Here is a 21,749-nt window from a genome sequence, read left to right as displayed (position 1 = left end):
GTTATATCCTTTGCAATCAAACTGGATCTCTAAATCACCTCTAAAGTGTTGGATTTTATTAACAACTAAACACAGTTTGGTGAAGTTGTAGAATTATTTAGGCATGCATGATTTGCATGATAACATTTAATGGGACAAAAGCTTAGATTGTTTCAGTTTCGTTTCTGCAGTGCATAACTAAAAATCACAAATTAAGAAAAACATTAAAAAATATATATATATTTTCAAAGAAGTTTCAAAGAGATGAGGTCTTTATACACGCTTCTGCTTGAATATAACATTTTTTTTCTCCACTTTTGTCTTCTTTCATCCCCACAGCACTGAAAAGAGGTATGTGACTGCTGTTCTCTCTTACATAAAACTGATTTTGTGCTGTGATGTTTGTTTACAAGGTTCATAATATTCTAAACCCTTTCATCATAGCCTAATGGCTTGTTTAGAGGGGCTGTGTTTGATAAAGAGCAACTCTCATTTCCCTGCTGCAAAGACATTAGACTTTGCAGAGAAATATAATACAAAATGTATCACCATTCTGCAAAAACTCAAGGAAATGCTGTAGGCCAATATCATAAGGCTTGAGCAAGTGTCATCTTTATGAAAGGATAGAATATTAATTGGTGTAGCATTGTGTGTTAATATTGGTGCTAAAATCACATTTTGGTTTAGTTTCAAGTTGGTGCTGTCTAATACATCTTATTTTTTAGGATTATACTCTTGGAGTGATATTAACTAGATGCTACTGAATTTTCTTTATTTTTAGACTGTTCGCCTAATCATGAATTAACCTACTCCCAGGTTATTTGTAGCATTGTCAGCTTCTCTTCAGAATGTTTTTTTTTTTTTTTTATCAAGGCAAGGATCACACTACCCAGTTTTTGGTGAGAAGAACATATTTGCCAGTGTATGTTCCTTTAATGGGCAATGCACCAATAAAACAACACTTCCACTTTTGTGGAAGTCATTCACATTTACATTTTCTAGCCTGCATTGCAGATGTTTACTCAGTGTACTCAACCAAAAGTTAAATTAATGTTAACTTTCTTCACAAGATACATTTTGTAGCAGTACTACTTTTTTCTTGGATGGTGCCTTGGTGCTTTCTAAGGCATTCCTGACCACTCAATCCGATTCTCTATTAGCTGAGCGTGATAGTTGGGGTATTCATTGCTACCTTGCATCACCTTGTGGTTATGTGAATCACAATTGTATGTAAATATATACATTAGATCATATACAGGTCTGGAAAAAAATAAGAGACCACTTAAAAATGATGAGTTTCCTGTGGAATATAATCAAGAGGAAGATGGATGATTGCACCAGGAGTGGCTTAAATTTATCTAAAAGCAGTGTGTAAGACTAGTGGAGGAGATCATGCCAAGATGCATGAAAACTGTGATTAAAAGATGCATAAAACTTTTTAATATGAACTTTTCTTTGCATTATTTAAGGTCTAAAAGCTCTGCATCTTTAGTGTTATTTCAGCCATTTCTTATTTTCTGCAATGCTCTGCAATGCTAAATGCTCTAAATTTTGAATTTGTAATTTGATATGTTTTCTGTAGTTTATAGAATAAAACAACAATGTTAATTTTATTAAAACATATACCTATAAATAACAAAATCAGAGAAACTGATTCAGAAACTGAAGTGGTCTCTTATTATTTTTCCAGAACTGTATCCCTTTATTCAATTCAATTCAATTCAATTTTATTTATATAGCGCTTTTTACAACAAAGGTTGTCACAAAGCCGCTTTACAGGAAAAACAGGTCCACGCCTCTTATGAGCAGCACCACAGAGATGCCAATTTTATGGTGACACAGTGGCAAGGAAAAACTCCCTTTAAGAGGAAGAAACCTTGGAAGGAACCAAGACTCAGTCCGAGGAACCCATCCTACTCGGGTTGACCCGCTCAGTACAAACAAACAACAAACAAATAACAGAACAAAAACAGTACAGAGAATTAATGTGAGAAAGATAGAGAGAGAGAACAGAGAGGGGAGGGAAGAGAAAGGGGTTAGAATGGTTTTATAAAACTCTGCTGGAGTGGGATGGGCACTGGTAGCAGCAGCTCAGGACATGGGGAGAGAAAGAGAAAGCAGATGATTAGGACAGGGTTTATATTTGCTGGATAAGCTGTAAGAGGAAGAAAATTGTAATGTAAATAGAAATGTTTTGAGGCTAGATTTAAAGATTGAGAGTGTGTCTGAGTCCCATATATTAATAGGGAGGCTATTCCAAAGTTGGGGAGCTTTATAAAAGAACGCTCTTCCTCCTGCATAGTTTTTTCTAATACGCGGGACTAATAACAGGCCAGCGTCTTGGGAGCGGAGTGAACGCGGCGGATTGTAAGGAGTAAGGAGTTCCTGTAGATAATGCGGGGCCAGACCATTGAGGGATTTATACGTCAGGAGAAGTATTTTATAATCTATACGAAATCTAACAGGTAGCCAATGTAGGGATGAAAGAACAGTTTTACCAGGTATAATTAAGTGACCGTCTATGTCTACAGTATTAACATTTATGTTTTTATCAATATTAGGACCTAATAGAAGGACCTCAGTTTTATCAGAATTAAGTAAGAGAAAGTTGTGTGTCATCCAATTTTTCATGTCTTTAATACAGTCTGTTATTGGATTTATACAGAGCTCCTCGTTGGGTTTAGCAGATATGTAAAGTTGCGTGTCATCAGCATAGCAGTGAAAGTTAATACCATGCCTACGGATAATTTTACCCAGTGGTAGCATATAAAGAGTAAAGAGTAATGGATCCAGTATTGATCCTTGAGGGACACCATATTTTACTCTAGACTGATAAGAGCATTCGTTATTTAAGTAAACACACTGGAATCGATCTCTCAGATAAGATCTGAACCAGGTGAGGGCTGATCCTTTAATTCCTATAAGATTTTCTAACCTATCAAGTAGAATAGCGTGATCTATGGTGTCAAAGGCAGCACTTTATCTATATATCACATTAATGATAATGTATTCTGGGTTAGGCTTTTAAAAATGCTCATTCTGAATTGGATTAATTTTCTTTGCAGAAATCGTACTGCTTTTGAGAAAGGCAAGACGGATGTCTTTCGGATAAAAACTCACAACGTTGGGTCTCTAAAAAAGATTAGGTAAGATACACTCTTTAAAAAATATGCTAAAAAAGAATTCTTTGAGGGAGTCCATGGAAGTATCAGTATTGGTTGGACAAAAAAAACTATGTAGCTCACATAGCTTACACATTTATGGTGAGTTTTGTCAGCCATCCACCACATGTCTCCTACCTTTAACTCTGTTATCTCTCCTTCCTGACTCTCTATATTAGGGAGGGGGACTGGCTTCTTACAACCAGCAGAAAAAAATCTCTCTCCTCTGTTTAGTTTCTTCCTGAATTATTCAGAATCTGATGGCATGTTCTGAACTTTCAAATCTTCCAAATTTTTGTAGACAAAGAACCATTTTCACCATTTGGTTTAGACCCAGATGAAATTTGTTCTGCAGTGGGAGTTGAGGGCCTTGCTTGCGAGCCCAACCATGGCAGCCTTTTTTTAATTCTGGGTTTTAACAGCATCCACAACTGCTTCAGTGGTCTGACCACTAAGCCACTACTGCCAGAATGATATGAAGAATATGTGAAGGATATGTTATGTAAAGAAGATGCATAACACTTTAAACTTGTAAAGAACTATTACATTTACATTTGTTTAAAGGTTTACATGTTCTTTAAATATACAGTGCATGTCTTTTACAAAAAATTAAATGGGTTATCAATGGCATCATTAAAAATACCCTTTATTGCCTTTGTTTATCTGGATAAAGCTCATATAAAAATAATGTGATACACAAACAAATACATGATGTGCGCCTTAAACTGCTGAACAAACATTTTCATTTTGTGTTAAGGATTGAACATGATAACACTGGTTTAAATGCAAGCTGGTTCTTGGACCGTGTGGTGGTGACAGACATGAACAGACCCCACTTGCGCTTCTACTTTGCCTGTAATAACTGGCTCAGCAAAAAGGAGGGAGATGGACTTTTTGTGCGGGACCTGCTGGGCACTGTGGACCCCTCGGATATGCCAAAATGTGGGTTATGCTTAGCATATCTGTACCAACATTTGAATTATGTAAATATACAGATTGAAAATCTTTTTGTCTGTATTGTAAACACATGTTTTTCTTTTTTATAGATAATAAATATGTTGTGAGTGTATTCACTGCAGATGTCAAGGGCAGTGGCACGGATGCTGATGTATTCATTAATATATTTGGGGAAACTGGAGATACTGGTAAATAGCATGCCTACCACTATTATGCATTAGCAAAATGACAAAATTAGCACAATCAATTCCTGAATTCCTGATTCCTTTTTGTGTGACCACATTATTATAATTTTAGTTCTTCAAACTTGTAACTTTCCTACTGATTTCACAGTAATTCATTAATTATAGTGCACTCATTGATAAATAAAATAACACAACAAAAAGAAGTTGTTGTAATCAGACAAAATTTTTATGTGTTAATGTAATGGTGATTCAAGTGACCTCAAAATAAAAAAAAAGAAAACCCTGTTGGTCCCTAGTCTGGATACATGATAGGATACGGTTGAGCATGATGGCATGCAGGTTCCGTATGACATCCTGCAGCACATTCGCCCACAGATATTTGCAGCTGGCATGTAGCTCCTGCACACATGTAGCTTGATTGCTGATAAAATTTTAATCATTCTTCACAATGCGCTATACTCAAACCCAACCATCTTGAAACCCATATAGAACCTGTATACATCATAAAAAACCATATGTTCATTCCACTTTGTAGCAGTCCAAGTTTCTTTCTCATAACACCACTGCACATAAAGGCGACATTGATTAGCTGACTTATGGCCAACATGGAAATGGCAATTTAAAAAAAAAAAAGACTGTAATCAGACCTCACTTGTGTAAGAACTAACAGCACAGCGACATTTACAACACTCCTGGGTGTGTTATTTATTGTCAATAAGTGTACTTTTTGAGTAGATGGTATCCTGTTTACAAGTGCATGATTTTCTACTGTGTTTTACACAGGTGAAAGGAGACTGGATAATGACAAAAACAATTTTGAGAGAGGAACAGAGGACAAGTTTACCATTGACGCGCCAAACTTAGGAAGAATAAGGAAGATCACCATTGGCCACAACAACAAGGGCTCCTCAGCTGGATGGTTTGTGGAAAAGGTCCTGTATAATAGCAGTTTACTCAATAATTTTGGTATATTTTAATATATACCAAGAAATAGTAAAATAAGAAAACTGATCATTTTGAAGTGGTCTCCTATTTTTTTTTAGGAGCTTTATGCGTCAGTATTCAGCTTCTTTTGTGGTGGATGGGTGTTTCTTTTCAAGTGTTTTCAAATCTGTTTGAATATTTACAGACCCAAGAACATGACACGTAATTAACTAATGAGGGTGTCATTAGCATTAATCAGCAAAGTACATGGATGGTTAATGTTTACTAATTCACGTCTATGATGACTCGCAAAATTACCCAAAAAACCCAATATATATATTTGTATATTTTTGTCTAGTAAATTGTGTATAAAACTCAAGGAACTCTTGAACTGTTAAACAGACTGTTGCTAGCACCGTACGGCTTTACCATATCTGGCACGTAATGTATCCTAGGCGTTGAGGTTTGTGCACGTACCTTCTTTAGCATGTGTGTCACTCAAAGCACTTTAGGATGAAGTCATTCTCCCAGGCTGTAGTCACCTTATCTACGCTGAAAGGAAACACCACGCTACTTTAACGGATTGTTTTTCCAATTCATGACCCACAACTGAGAGATTCGCACATAGATTGCATACATTAACACCATTTATTCAAAACGCACCTAATTATAGAGGATCATGAATAATTGTACAAGTGTTTTAAACATTTTTTTAGAAGTAGCTGCCTATTTTATTTATGTATTTCATCTTTTAAGTTGCTCAATTTGCTCCAGGCCAAATGTAAATCCTTAAGTCCATCTTCTGGTTATACTAAACAGAGTTTTTTAAGTCTTCAATTCAGTTTTTTTGTCACTGACATACTTTTATTTGCCTTCACATAAGGTGGTAGTGGATGACCTGGGAAACAAGGCCTTGTATGAGTTTCCTGTAAGTCGTTGGTTTGCCATAGATGAGGATGATGGGAAAATTCAAAGGGATATTCTAGTGGGAGGAAGTCAGCCAACAGGTTGGTGATGTGATTTTATGATTTTTTATTATGTTTGGAGGCAGTCAGCTTTAAAAAGTTTAATCGTTTAAGCATATTGACCAAATGTCAGATAGAAAATAACAATATATATATATTTTTTATATATAACATTTTATGAGACTATTTGGAGGAAACTGATAAGTTTATAGGATTCCTTTGTCCGCAGACCATACTAAGCATTAAGCATGAATCCAAAAATTAATGTTTTTTATGTTTGCTACCAGCATGAACAACCAGCAAAGAACAAAACGATTGACGAGATAAATTAAAGTCATAGTTCTAAACTTCCATCAGGGTCTAAGGAACTGTCAGCAACTGTCAGCAGATCATTTGTTTAAAATAAAATCAGTGTGTATCTCGGTCACTTGGTCAGTCAGTCATGCTCTGTTTCACGTCACACTTTCTTTGTGTTATTGATTTTTGTTTCAGTGGCTTAAGACTCAAGCTTAAGAGAATCTGATTGTGCTGCCTGTAACTCTATCTTGCAGGCATTGTTTACAACGTGCAAGTGGTGACAGGAAACATCAGGGGAGCTGGCACCAACTCCAAAATCCACATGATTATGCACGGCTCCAAGGGCTTAAAGAACAGTGGAAAGGTCTTTCTGGAGGGAGGCAAATTTGAACGTGCCCTCACCGACATATTTAATATAGAGATTGCTGCTCTGCTCAGCCCTCTCAGCCGTGTGACTATTGGCCATGATAATGGAGGGGTTAATCCTGGGTGGTACTGCGATAAGGTGAGATATTCTGTCAGTTCCTGTTTAAGATCATTGACAGGAAAAAAGATGTACAGGTTCAAGTAAAAACAGTGCAAATGTGTTAAGAGTGACCCTTCATGTACAACTGTGTCCATATGTAATAATAGTAGGGAAAAACAACTGTAAAGAACTACAGTACAAATGAACTAAAGGTACTAAAAGACAGACCCCTGAGGGTATGTCACAAAGCCAAATTAACTTAATGCTTCAATATTCAATATTCTCAGTATATCTCTAACTTTGAATAAAGAAAAGTAAAGTGATGCCACAATCTACTACTGAGACACATTGTATTGATGCACTGTTACACACCTGCTAACCACTGACCTAGTGGCTTTGAGGTCCCTGTCATCTTTAACCATATTGTCATTTTCTTCATGCTCTACCATTTCAGGTTGTAGTCTTCTGCCCATTCACTGGGATTGAGCAGACCTTCCCTTGTTGTAGGTGGCTGGATGAGGATGAGGGAGATGGACTGATTGAGAGAGAACTGTATGAGATGGTCTCACTGCGGCAGAAAAGACAGAAGAGTGAGTAAAAAATGTGTTTAAAAAATGACAGAAAGACAATAAAGCTGACTGAACAAAACATGAAATATAATGGGTTAATACTGTCTGCCTTTTTCACTGTCTCTCTCAGTACACTGAATTACTCTCCACTACTAATAACATTGTAATAACATGGTAATAACACAATTATATTGTCTGTCTACTTTATCATACTGTCTGTTTTCATTTTTATTTATCTGGTCTGTTTAACTTTTCATTTCCTTTTTTTTGCTTCTCAAGCCCTGTTTTTTCATACAGGAAATGCATTGTTTTTTTATTTGCATTTCTCGTACATCCAAATCCTCTTAGACATTGATTTAGGCATCACCAGACTGCTCTTACAGCTCTAACTTCACCTGAGATGGTTTATATTTCTCTGTTCCTCAGAGCATCCATGGTCTCTTTGGTTATGGACGTCTGATCTTCCTGGAGCCGGAACGGACGCCTCTATCCTCTTTCAGATCTATGGAGACAAGGGCAAGTCAGATGAAATGAAGTTGAACAACAAAACAGACAATTTTGAGCAGGGTCAGCTTGACAAGTTTATGGTAATTATGGTGTTTTGGGAAATGACAGCTTTTCAGAGAAATACATCAAATGTGCTGATTTTCACTGATAGATTCAATATTGATTAATGTCTGTAGATTGAACTGCCTGACCTTGGAAAGTTGAGAAAGTTGCGAATCTGGCATGAGAAGAGAAATCCATTCGCAGGCTGGCATCTCGGCCGGGTAAGACAATGTATAGTTCATTTGATGTGTTGTTGGCTTTAGCAGTTGGGTTTCTGACATGTAAATAATAATTTTGTATCCAAAGGTGACGCTAATGAAGACATTAACGAAGGAAAAATTTAAATTCCCCTGTGATCGCTGGCTAGATACAAATGAAGATGATAACGAAGTGGTCAGGGAGCTTCCTGCTATGGGGGATCTTATTGAAGAGCCACTGGCAGGTAAGATGTCCAGATTTTTCTTTATAGATTTTTTTTTATAAGAAAATAACTCTAAATGTAATCAATCAAGCTATTTGTTTTGTTTTTTTACAGATTGCTTAGACCAATATTAAGTTTATTGTAGATTATGTTAGTGCTTAACTAACACTAAACCAAACAAAATATAGTTTAAAAAAATGATGGAATCCACTGACAGGCATGAAATTTGGTGGGTATTCGTGCCTGGTGTCATGGAGAGCGGTGCAATGTTGTTTGATGCCAGCTTTGGTCAACTTTAATCTTCATTACAGACATATTGATAGCCCAAATGTATATTAATGAGTAGCTGAAACCAGTGACCCACACCCATCCCTGATTGAAAATGTGTGGGACACTACTGGATGTGCTATCAACACTCATCACAGGGCACTGTTAGAAAACTATACAACTTTTTTCAGATGTCTGGCATGTTGCATGTCTATATTAGTCTAAATTTCTAGTCTAAATCATCTATTGTTCTTTGTAACCTTTATCTTCCTTCTGAATAGAATTAAAATATGACACTTTCTTCTGGGCATAACTATTTTTGCAGTCATTTCTTTGATGATGACTGTATAAGTGTATTTGCAATGTGGTCAAAAACTATTTGCACTTTAAATAATTTGATTTGAATATTACATTACATTACATTACATTACATTTGGCAGACGCTTTTGTCCAAAGCGACTTACAATAGTCAAGTACAATGTAAAATAAGTTTAAAGGTAAAACATCTTTGGATATGGATAAAAGGAGGACAAAGGGGAGTAATAGGATAGAGGAGTGAAGGAGAGGAAGAAGGAAATGAGGTTAGAAGTAGTTAGTGTGTTAGAGGTGTTAAGAGAGTAAGTGCTCTTTGAAGAGCTCTGTCTTCAGGAGTTTCTTAAAGATAGCGAGAGATTCTCCTGATCTGGTAGTGGAAGGTAGTTTGTTCCACCATTGGGGAACTCTGTATGAGAACAGTCTGGATTGCTTTGTGTGAGTTTTTGGCAAAGCGAGGCGACGTTCACTGGAGGAGCGCAGCGGCCGGGAGGTAGCGTAAGCCTTCAGGAGCGAGTGCAGGTAGGAAGGAGCCTGTTCTGTCATCACCTTGTAGGCGATTGTAAGAGCTTTGAATTTGATGCGAGCATCAACTGGTAGCCAATGGAGCTCAATGAGCAGCGGGGTGACATGTGCCCGTTTTGGCTGGTTGAAGACCAGACGTGCTGCTGCGTTCTGGATCATCTGGAGTGGTTTTACTACACAGGCCGGGAGGCCAGTTAGCAGGGCATTGCAGTAGTCGAGGCGTGAGATGACGACCGCTTGCACCAGGAGTTGGGTGGCCTGTTGCGTCAAGAACGGTCTAATTTTTCGGATGTTATAGAGCGCAAAGCGGCAGGACCGAGCAACTGAGGCCACATGGTGCGTGAAGGAGAGTTGGTCATCAACCAGAACACCCAGGTTCCTAGCAACCTTTGTCGGTGAGAGAGAGAGAGAGAGAGAGAGTCGATACTTATAGAGAAGTTGTGTTGAAAAGATGGTTTTGCTGGTATAACCAGAAGTTCAGTCTTTGAGAGATTTAATTGAAGGTGATGCTCCTTCATCCATGAGGATATGTCAGAGAGACACTGCGATATCCGTGCAGAGATTGAGTGATCTTCAGGTGAGAACGACAGGTATAGCTGGGTGTCATCAGCAAAGCAATGGTAGGAAAATCCGTGTGAGCGGATAACCTGACCAAGAGAGGTGGTGTATATGGAGAAGAGAAGGGGTCCCAGTACCGAACCTTGGGGAACCCCAGTGGATAAGGAGCGGGCTGAGGACAGCTGTCCTTGCCACGACACCTTGAACGAGAGCCCAGTGAGGTACGATCTGAACCATGACAGCACATTGTCTGCGATCCCCATGTTTGAGAGTATAGTTAGGAGGAAGTCATGGTTGACTGTGTCAAATGCGGCCGAGAGGTCCAGCAGAATGAGCACTGAGGACTGACCTGCAGCTCTGGCAGTTTTCAACGCTTCAGTCACAGACAACAGAGCCGTCTCGGTAGAGTGTCCTTTTTTGAACCCAGATTGGTTCTGGTCCAGAAGGTCATTCTGGGAGAGGAAGCCAGAGACCTGATTTAAAACAGCTCTTTCTAGTGTTTTAGAGAGAAAGGGTAGCAGTGAGACCGGTCTGTAGTTGTCAACCTGGGCGGGGTTGAGAGAAGGCTTTTTAAGCAGTGGTGTCACATGTGCTTGTTTGAAAGCAGTCGGGAATATATCACAGAATGCTGCAAATATTCTCAAGGAACATATGTACTGTATTATTTAACATTAACTTAATTTTTGTTTTTATTGCAGTCATAAAATATCGGGTTACAGTCTACACTGGAACTGTCGGTGGAAGTGGGACCGATGCCTCAGTCTTCCTGTGCCTGATTGGTGATTTAGGGGACACAGGTGACCGGGCCTTGATCAACTGCAAGAACAATGTGAACAAGTTCGAGAAGGGCAATGTGAGTTAAAAGTTGAACTGTACATTTAGGAAATGCTTAATAAGCTTAATGAGACTCTATGCATGCATGGTCTTAGTTATTTTATTTTAAGGCTTTGCATCTGTGTTCATCCACAGGCTGATGAATTTATAATTGAGGCCGTGTCAATTGGGCAGGTGCGCAGGGTACGCATTGGCCACGATGGGAGAGGAGGAGGTTGTGGTTGGTTTCTAGACAAAGTCTTGGTTAGAGAGGAAGGTCAGACTGAGTCTCAAGCTGTAGAGTTCCCATGTAACAGGTCAGTGGTAAATGTATAAAAATATTGTAGCAATAATATTGTAGCAATTTTATAGCTTACAGTAATAAAGTAGTCTTAGTTTTTACAGTACAGCGTTTTTTTTTTTCGCTATTTAGATGGCTTGACCGCAATGAGGACGATGGTCAGATTGTTCGGGAGTTAGTTCCATTCGCTGATGGTCAAAGACTATTTAGTAAGTGTTTTTCCTGATGCCATGTTTCTTAATTTCTTATAATACATGACTTTTATTAAACCCTTTAGATTACTAACAGGTAAATATATACAAAGCAATTCAAACTCTCTAAACTCTTCTTAAGTTATAACAGCAGAGGAAAGGCCAGGAACCATTGGTGGTTCTGAGGGCTTTAAAAGCTTTAAAAACTTTCTCTTGGGCTCTTGTGTCCACACAGCAGGTAAAAGTAGCCCGAATCCAATCTTTTTCATTATTTGTCACACCAATGTGTTATCTGTTTGGGAGTGTGAATGACAAAATCAATATTAAATAGGATATTTTCACTTCTGATTTGGGCCACTTTCATCTGTGATCCTGAAACGTGCAACAGGATTTTTGGCAATTTATTGCAGGTCTGAACAGCCAGATTGAAATTCATCCTAATTTTACGTCAAGAAGAAGGGAAAAAAATGTTCCATAAATTGTTCAAATAAAGGAAAAAATCCTGAATTTAACAAAGAAAATGCTTAATAAAATGCTACATATTCTATTGTAAGTAACTTTCACCTAAAAGTAGTTCCACAATAATAATAATAATAGCCTACATTTCTACGCTACAATATAAAAAGTACTGTGCAAAGGTTTTAGGCACCAAAAATTACACTAATCCATCTCAGCAATATGCCTGAAATTCCCTGAAAAAAACACCACACATGATTTGAACAGATGCAAATAAACATACAAACAGTAAAACGCAACAAGGAATTCTCATTTTTAACTAAGTATGTTATATCCTGTGATCTCATTAACAAATTAACCAATTTACCAAACCAGTTGGTGATATGATGAGAACTAGAAATAATTCAGATTAAACTATTAAACAAATTAACCAATTAAACTCAGACGAGGAGAGATTAGGAGCTGCTTTAAGGAAAACAGGGCTGTAAAAGCTCTGCTCTTTGTAAAATTGCTGTTTGTATTTATTGTAAAGTGTTTTACTGAGCTAATAATCACTTACTTCAGAGATAAGACACTTATTCTTTACTGAAATTCTCACAGGTGCCTAAAACATTTGCAAAATACTGTATATATGGTTTATTTGCCATTCACTATTCTCTAATGAGTTTCTCATCTGCAAAAAAATTTTTTTTGCAGGCTTAAACGTAGGGTCATTCTTCAAATGCCAGGACAGACTAAGTGGAGGTTCAGGTACCTGTTGAGTCCTGTGTGGAGTCCAAGATAACTACTGATACTTAAGACTCACCCTTTGTTGTGCAGACAGAACCATAGAACTGTCCACATATCAGGTTCAACTCAGCCTTTTCAGTTGGTGCCAACATGTTAGCGGACTGATTTTATTGTAGAAAAGCTATGCACACTTCTTATCTAATCAGACTGTGAGGTCGGAACAAAGTGTTGTTTGATAGACAACATGACAAAAGAAATGGTTAACTTAACTTGACAATACTTTGCTTATAAACTTATCAAGTTTTGGGTTTCAGATGTCAGCTATCATGTCGCAGTGAAGACAGGCAACATCAGCGGCGGCAGCTCAGACTCCAAGGTCTTTGTAAAGTTATATGGAGAGAAGGGTGACACCAGTCGAATGATGCTGGTCGTCTCCGACAATAACCTGGGGAACTACTTTGAAACCGGGAGAGTGGATATCTTCACCGTTGACACATATGACATTGGACAAGTGTGTATTTTTTTTTGTGGCAGTAGCGTTATGAGAAAAAACCCTGTTCCCAATCAATCTCTGAAAAGTTACTCTCTCTCTTTCTGAGCACAGATCAACCGTCTGATGATAGGCCACACCAACGAAGGCATGAGGGCAGGCTGGTTTCTGGACAGTGTGCAGATCATGGTGCCCAATCACGGAAATCACTACATGTTTCCCAGCCATCGCTGGCTTTCCGAAGATGAGGCTGATGGCAAAACTGAAGTGGAGATCTACCCCAGTGAAATACTGGACCTGGAAGAATGTACTCACTTCTACTGTGTAATCTGTGATGTCTCTAAAACAGTTATCATTTATTTATTATTGCACATGGCTTTTTGATATTTATTCATTAGGATTAGCAAGAACTTCAAATGTGCCTCTTCTTTTTTTTCCACACAGTGAAAAACTATGAGATCACAGTGTATACGGGTGACGTGTTTGCAGCAGGAACAAATGCCAATATTTATATCCAAATATATGGAGATCAAGGGAAGACTGAAGTTATCACTTTGAAAAGCAGGTCCAATAACTTCGAAAGAGGGACAAGTGATACATTCAAGGTAATGATGAATGTTTATGGATTTTGACAGCATTAGCCTATAATATATTTTTGCCTCTTTTTTTTTTTTTAGATTTGCCTTGTCATATTTTACAGTGCGTTTTGATGATGTCTGATATGGTAGTGGTCTCTGCTAGGTCTCTGTCAGGCTCCTCCCACATGAATCTAGATATTTATATATATATATATATATATATATATATATATATATATATATATATATATATATATATATATTTTTTTTTTTTTTTTTTTTTTTTTAACCCCCAAGAAAAGCATGGATTTGTCTGTTTGTTCAGGCCTCCTGCCTAAATGAAAATGCTGTTTTTGGTCACTCAGTCTGGATACTCTTCAATGTGCAAGATTTTTTTCTGTATTGTTGTGTGGATGGGAAAAACAGGGCTTTATTAAGATGATGACATCATAGTGCATGCACATCGTCTGGCAGAATATCTTTCTATTTACTTAACTATAATTGCACTATAATTACACTACGTTTCAAATTTTGACAAATAAATAAATTAAAATAATTTTCTGTTACAAAAATAATATATATATATATATATATATATATATATATATATATATATATATATATATATATATAACCAAATACATATTATAGAGAAAATATAATGCTTTGTTTAGATTAAGTTTAAGAATCTTTAATTGTGTGATTGCAGTGTTACACTGCATGGAAAGTAGTGTGTAATTTGGTATTAAATCAAATGCTATTTTTTTGTTAGTATGCTTATACACGCAAGTGTGTATTTGTGTTGACCAACATATTTTTATGGCACAACACATTACAATTATATTCTTCTATTCTGTTATATCCTACCTTGAAAACAAGCTTGAGTGCCTCAGACTGCAACTGAGTACACACAGACTAAAAACAAAATATGCTTTTAATTTTATGTAACCCTGTTAAAATAATCATCCTGTAGCTGAGCCATTCTGTAGAGTCAGCCGACCCCTCCCACCTTTCTCTCTTTCCCCTCTCCCCACCCTCCTACCTTCACTCTCTACCTTGTACTCTCCCAGAGTGAGTGTGTTTAGAGCAGGTGCTGAGTCGCCATTTTCGGGTGCTGATTTTCAGTTAAAAACGCTGTTAAATCTTCTAAAAGAGACCTAAAATACTTTGTTTCTGTTCTGTTGGTGTATATGAGCCACAAGTTGGATAAACCCTCGTCTGTCTGTTCTATTTTGTGGAGAAACTTCGGTTGTTTTAATGGGCTCCTTGCACTCACGGCTCTGACGCATTTCCGTTTTCAAATAATGCGGCTCAGACGTTTCCGGTTGTATTGTTTACATTCGCCTGTATAGGCAAAACGTAAATTTTTTACTAGCGAGAGGTCAAAATGAGTATCCAGCGTGAAGTTTTCAAGCCGTTTTCAGCACTGTTGTGTTCCTTTTTGCACGGCGTCTGCTAAGTTTTAAGGAAGCTTTAAGCTAATAAATCTAATAAACAGTGGCTAATGAACATTAGTCGGGACCACTTTACCATTTCGCCATATTAAAGGTCTGTAGCAAACATTTCATACCAGACTACCTAGTTAAACCAGAAACGTCAGAAGCTTGGAGACGACTGGCAAAGCATGCAGTGCCACTGCTTTTTAAATGGAATAATTAACGTTACAGCACCCAGGCTCCATGTATTTGGGAGAGGAGATCAGCGTACTTGCCTGAATGATCCACCATCTAGCATTTTTATTATTATTATAGCGAGATATTATTATTATTGTTGTTATTATTATTATAATAGCTAATTATTATTATTATTATTATTATTATTAATATTATTAAAATATTATAGCTAGCATTTGTATTCTTATTTTTTACTAATATAGCTAGCGTTTTTATTATTAGTATAGCTTGATATTATTATTATTATTATTATAGCTAGCATTATTATTATTATTATTATTATTATTATGGCTATATATTATTATAAATTGTACTATTTGTATTATTATTATTATTATTATTATTATTATTGCTAGCATTTTTATTATTACAGCCAGCATTTGTCTAATTATTTTTATAATGATTATTATAGTTTGCGTTATTATTATTACTAGCATTTTATTAGACTTCCATTTGATAACAGGAGAAACTATCAATAATGCACCTAGCAAGCTAGTTAGCTATACTAGCTAATGCTGAGCTATGTGGGCTAATGTAAAATATAAGAAAAAAAACTTTGTAGTGTGTAGGTATGATATAGTTTATAGGCATATAGTTTAAAGCCTTTCTCTAGTTTTCTAGTGGTAGGCTTTACTGGTCTCCTTGACGTTGAGGTTAATTTTTAGAAGTTCTTGTAAACACCAGCTGATAATACTGCCATAAAGAGTGTATTGGAAAAGCCAAACAGGAAACGCTGGAGCAGCACTGATGAGAATGCGGAAGTAGTTGTGCAAAGAGCGCATTGATGGGGAAAACGAGCGAACTTTTTGAGTCCAAGATGGCGAGCCAACCCAAGACTACATGTTCCAGAATACTGTGCGAGTGACGTCTGCAGCGTGAGCACGCAAACTGCACAGCTGAGAGAGAGAGAGAGAGAGAGAGAGGAGAGAGAGAGAGAGAGAGAGAGAGAGAGAGAGAGTCAGACCACAGATAAGAGGAGCCAAGCACTTGATACACACGCACACAATCACTAGTCTACCCGGGTAGTGAAGATCTAAATACACATTTCACACACTTTGGGACAAAATTACACACACAAAGGGAAAAGAAGAGGAAGCCTGACAGAACATCGTTTAAACTCAAAGACTGTGACTAAAAGAACACCTTGATATTTATTATTTTTCCTTTGTATTACTGAAACTGGCCATTTTGTGTTTTTTTCCTTAATTGTTTATTTTCTATTTTTAACTGATCAGAGCCCCATTGAACTATTTTTCTTATTTTTCATACCCCCCTTCTGCTACTCTAAAACATTTTATTTGTTTATTTTACCAAATACACCTACACTTACACAGTAACAACAAATCATTTGTTAATAAATCTAAATTGTTAATTTTTACCCTGTACACTGTGTCCTGTTGCAAATTCTGTCCAAGCCCTCCTTAACGTACCTAGAGCAAGATTTATACTGGTCCATCCCCTGAGATTAGACAGGCCAAATCTATGGGATACTTTCCCCTTAGTAAATGCCATTGTGATAAATCTATTGAAACTAAGTTGACGTAGCTACGGTGTTAATTAAACACGTGCTACATTTATTTTTAGTCAGCTTTTTCTATACTGTAAACAATCAAAATAAGCTAAATTGTTCTACAGCAAAATAGCAAAAACTAGTGGTTTTTAATAGCAAGAACTAGTTCTACTAGTGGAATTTAATTTCTTGAAAACAACAGAAAAATTCTATGTGGTGCAGTGGTTCTTAAAGTGGTGTCCAAGGACCCACAGGGGCTCATAAAAGAGAGGCAGAGTGACTGTGATTTTTTCTTTGTAAACTAGAAAACTAGTGGTTGCTATGGATTTTCTAAATGCAGTTTGTTCTAAATGTCTGGCTAGCAGTTTCTACAGTATTACTATACAGGGTGTTTAATAACAGGCTACATGTATAAGCACTGATCATTCTCTTTTCAGACCAAGTATTCTTGGTAGAATTGGTATTCTTCTGAGAATCTGCAGAAAAAGCTTGAACCTTCTGGTCTATATGATTAATGCCAGCACTTTATAAAATAACCTACCAACTGACACTTATAGTTAATAAGAAGAGCACAAACCTTGTGACACTTTTGCCCCTTTCTCTTGAAACAGATTGAGGCTAAAGATGTGGGGAGCATCTTTAAAGTCCGCATTGGTCACGATGGAACAGGAATTGGTGCTGGATGGTTTCTGGAGAAAGTAGAGCTAAAGTACCTGATTATGGCCCTGGTGAAGAAAGAGAAGAAAGAGGACAAGAAGAAAAACAAAAAGAAGAAAAAGAAGGATGAGGACGAGGATGAGGAAGGCGAGGAGGTGATGCAGGAGGTGGTGAAGACACTTACCTTCCCTTGTGAGCGCTGGCTGGCTGACGATGAGGAGGACCGGGAGCTGGTAGTGGAACTTCTACCTGAGGATAATGAGGACCTGGAGGGTAAGAAAAAGCATTTGAGTCCTTCATAGTCAAGTACAGACATTTATTCATATGCATTTTTACCCTTTCAACTTTATTTGACTTACTGTAGAAATATATAAATGAAGAAATGTATGTGGTAGAAGCAGAAATGTACTTGGTATTAAATTGCACCCCACTCTACCAATAATAAGTGTACCAAAATAAGTAGCCAGAATAAGTTTGTACCTAATTCCAATATTCTTTCTTTGATAGTTCAAACGATAAAATGCTGATAATCATCAAATTCTAAACTGTGCTAATGCTATTATTCAGCTAACAACAAATCTCCCACAGCTCAAACAAGCTAGTAACTAAAATAGCTAGCTAGCTAGCTAACTTAGTTAGTTACTAAGCTAGTTTACTTAGCTGAATACACAAGACTATGTTTCAGTTTTCTGAGGCAAATGGTTGTAATTTTTATCAACAAATATGGCATTGTTAGCAACTACATTAATACATGAAAAAACCCTACTTACCAAGACTTTTCCTGTTTTTATTGTTGTATTTTGGCTATTATCTAGTTTGGAAGTTTGGTTATTCGTATTTGGTCTTTATGAGAGTAGCTACATATTGCTACAAACATTTATTGCTGTCTTAAACCTGTAGCTAACTAGCTAACTACCTTACTTTATAGCTAGCATTGTGTGTGTGAGTGTGTGTGTGAGTGTGTGTGTGTGTGTGCGTGTTTGTGTTTGTGCATGTAAAAGCTCATGTTTCTGAATGTATTATCTTCACATTATCACCTTTCTGAGTGGCACGAATATAGAGAACCTTTCAAACTAAAATATGGATGACGATATTTTAGTTTTTATGAAATAGTAAAAAACTATATAAATATCTTATAATGTATATATTTAGCCTATGTTTTTAAATTTAAAGTAGAAATAAGTAAAAGAACAAAAAAAGCTTTTTCACTTGTTTTAATTTTGTATTCCAATATAATAAAACCAAAATAAATACATAAAAAATATATTTTTAATTTTTTCCTATTTTACATGCATAAGAAATCCCAACTGGACACATATGTCCCACCTCAAAAAGCTTACCCTTTTTTGTAGAACGAATAAAGACTTTTTTTTACTACCCTTTTACATATATGCCTCTGGTTGCATAAGGTGTAAACAGGTGATTTTGCAAAAATAGCTATTTTATTTTAAAAACAACACTTTTGCTGTTCCAGATAGCAAAAAACAGTAGATATTCAGTTCTCCCGCATTTGTAACTCTGCCTCAGATTATAGTAAAATAGTTAGAACCTTAATTTTTATAATTTCCATTTTTTCTTTTTTTTTACATTTTCCAAAGAGGTGACGTACGAGCTGAGTGTCTTTACGGGGGACATGATGGGTGTTGGGACCGATGCTCATGTTTTCATCAACATCTACGGCGAGAAAGGCGACACTGGCGAGCGCCCCCTGAAGAAATCCAACAACGTCAATAAGTTTGAGCGAGGCCAGGTAAGTGAGACTCACATTACGCGATGCCCTTAATGTGCGCTACTGCTGCACCAGAGATGAGATGCCATTGCTATGAGACTGACCTCTAACCAACAGGAAGAGCCCGGGGAACTTGATCGAGTCCCTCCTGTTATTCAAAGTAGATGTTCTGGTATTCTCTTACTCATCTGTTAATGTGAGCTAATCAATAATTCATGTCACACATTCAGCATGCCCTTCTGATTCAGGTCTGTTCTGCGCGTCCAATCAGACAACCCGTCTGTTCTGAATTTTTAAGGCGGGCAGATAGCAACAAGCACTAGCCTACTTAGAGCAATGGCGTTCCCATTTCCAGCATGTATTAATGTTTTCTTTGCTCTATTTATCCTAATTTAACCCTGTAAAAGACTGTCAAGAGCTGATTGGTTCGATCACATCGATTAGAGAAAGGAGACACCAAATTTTGTTGTGCATGAGCACACCAGGAGAATAGCAAGCAAATCCCTAGTTTCAATCAGTGCAGTTTGTATTATAATAATGCATATTTTATAATTTATGTTGGTCTTTGTGAAGTAATTTCTCTAGTTTTAAATAATAAATATCCAATTTGTTTGCTTAACAATGTATAACATCACTGTAATCTGCCAGTTCTTTTTACATTACATTATATTACATTTGGTAGACGCTTTTGTCCAGAGTGACATACAATAGTCAAGTACAAACATAATAGAAGTTTAAAGGTAAAAACATCTTTAGATAGGGCTTAAAGGAGGTCGAAGGGAAATAATGGGATAGAGAAGTGAAGGAGGGGAAGAAGGAAATGAGGTTAGAAGTAGTTAGTGTGTTAAAGGTGTTAAGAGAGTAAGTGCTCTTTGAAGAGCTCTGTCTTCAGGAGTTTCTTAAAGATAGTGAGAGATTCTCCTGATCTGGTAGTGGAAGGTAGTTTGTTCCACCATTGGGGAAGAACTCTGTATGAGAACAGTCTGGATTGCTTTGTGTGAGTGTTTGTTTGGCAAATCGAGGCGCTGTTCATTGGAGGAGCGCAGCGGCCGGGAGGTAGCGTAAGTCTTCAGGGTGATCAGTGCAGGTAGGTAGGAGCTGTTCTGTCATCACCTTGTAGGCGATTGTAAGAGCTTTGAATTTGATGCAAGCATCAACTGGTAGCCAATGGAGCTCAATGAGCAGCGGGGTGACATGTGCCCATTTTGGCTGGTTGAAGACCAGACGTGCTGCTGCGTTCTGGATCATCTGGAGTTGTTTTACTACACAGGTCAGGAGGCCAGTTAGCAGGGCATTGCAGTAGTCGAGTCGTGAGATGGCGACTGCTTGTACCAGGAGTTGGGTGACCTGTTGCGTCAGAAACGGTCAATGTTTTCTGATGTTATAAAGCGCGAAGCGGCAGGATCGAGCAGCTGAGGTCACATGATGCGTGAAGGAGAGGAACTTTTGCAACTTCAGAGTTTTTAAAATGATCAGTAAGAAGCTATAAAAAGCAGCTACTAGCAATTTACATTTGTGAAAAGGTGTCTCCCAGTCCCCCAGCCCCAACCCCTGATACCTTATCAGATTGAAGGGTTAATTAGGATCAGTGATCAGCAACCAGTGTGATTACTTCAGTTAATGAACAGCTCTGACTTGGCTAGTCCTTTCTAAGCGGAGTGTAAAATGAACTTCACACTGTTGTTTGCTATACTAGGCTGACCACATTTTGTTTTTTATTAAAGAGGACACTGGGGACTTACTGGTATCTGCCATGGTTGGGATATGACCGGGAGGAGTTTGTTTCAAACCCTTGGTGCCAGGACAGAGTTGGGATGTGTGTTTTCTGTGGGATTTGGGGGGATGGTCGGTCGAGCCGAGCTGCACTGGAAGCTCTAAGAGGTCTTGGTGCTGATCTGGCTTTAACCATTGTCATCAAGTAAGAAGGAGCTGGTCTGTTTTTGGCTTTGTAGGTCATTGTCAGGAATGTGAAACTGATATGGGAGGCAACAGGAAGCTAGTCCAGGGAATGCAGGAAAGAAGTCACATGACTGAACTTCGGAAGATCATTCAGTGTAATGCTGAATTGTTTATTAATTTAAATGGTTTAGGGATCTTGTTAAAAAGTCTGACAAATAGCTATACTTTTAGACAACATTGAATTCCTGGCCAATTGCATTTTTTTGATTAATGAAGTTTGATCAGCGTTCTGAAAACACAAAGTAGGACTAATAGTTGACAGCATTAAATAGGATTAAATCTCCCATTAGTAATACAGTTTAGTGTTCCAGAATCAGTTATCAAGATGAACAAAGGCATCATAATAAAATAGAAAACAGGCGAAAAACTGACAGAGCAAAATTTGTCATTTACATTTTGGGTGAATAGATGGCACTTTCTTTACTTATAACTATCGACATGGGCATCTCTTAGCTGATGTATCAGAACTGGGGATATGGCTGCCTACTGATGAGAAGACTTTATTCAAAACTCTTATAACTGGTAAAG

At 37.4% G+C, this 21,749-nt stretch overlaps 1 protein-coding gene across 1 annotated transcript in view; it reads left to right on the top strand.

The window, feature by feature from the left end:
- Positions 1-21,749, top strand: part of loxhd1b (lipoxygenase homology PLAT domains 1b) — a 46,185-nt gene that overhangs the window by 5,499 nt on the left and 18,937 nt on the right. The window contains exons 3-20 of the mRNA XM_049485562.1: positions 3,045-3,125; positions 3,898-4,082; positions 4,187-4,285; positions 5,066-5,214; positions 6,090-6,213; positions 6,723-6,973; positions 7,389-7,524; positions 7,930-8,090; positions 8,187-8,273; positions 8,359-8,494; positions 10,834-10,988; positions 11,105-11,265; positions 11,382-11,458; positions 12,940-13,136; positions 13,230-13,422; positions 13,560-13,720; positions 17,488-17,806; positions 19,132-19,283. Coding sequence (XP_049341519.1) covers positions 3,045-3,125; positions 3,898-4,082; positions 4,187-4,285; positions 5,066-5,214; positions 6,090-6,213; positions 6,723-6,973; positions 7,389-7,524; positions 7,930-8,090; positions 8,187-8,273; positions 8,359-8,494; positions 10,834-10,988; positions 11,105-11,265; positions 11,382-11,458; positions 12,940-13,136; positions 13,230-13,422; positions 13,560-13,720; positions 17,488-17,806; positions 19,132-19,283 — 2,824 coding nt within the window. The remainder of the gene's footprint in view (positions 1-3,044; positions 3,126-3,897; positions 4,083-4,186; positions 4,286-5,065; positions 5,215-6,089; positions 6,214-6,722; positions 6,974-7,388; positions 7,525-7,929; positions 8,091-8,186; positions 8,274-8,358; positions 8,495-10,833; positions 10,989-11,104; positions 11,266-11,381; positions 11,459-12,939; positions 13,137-13,229; positions 13,423-13,559; positions 13,721-17,487; positions 17,807-19,131; positions 19,284-21,749) is intronic.

The sequence above is a fragment of the Astyanax mexicanus genome, chromosome 12 (genome assembly GCF_023375975.1).
Source record: "Astyanax mexicanus isolate ESR-SI-001 chromosome 12, AstMex3_surface, whole genome shotgun sequence".
NCBI classification, from domain to species: Eukaryota; Metazoa; Chordata; class Actinopteri; order Characiformes; family Acestrorhamphidae; genus Astyanax; species Astyanax mexicanus.
This window is presented reverse-complemented; position numbering and strand designations above follow the sequence as displayed.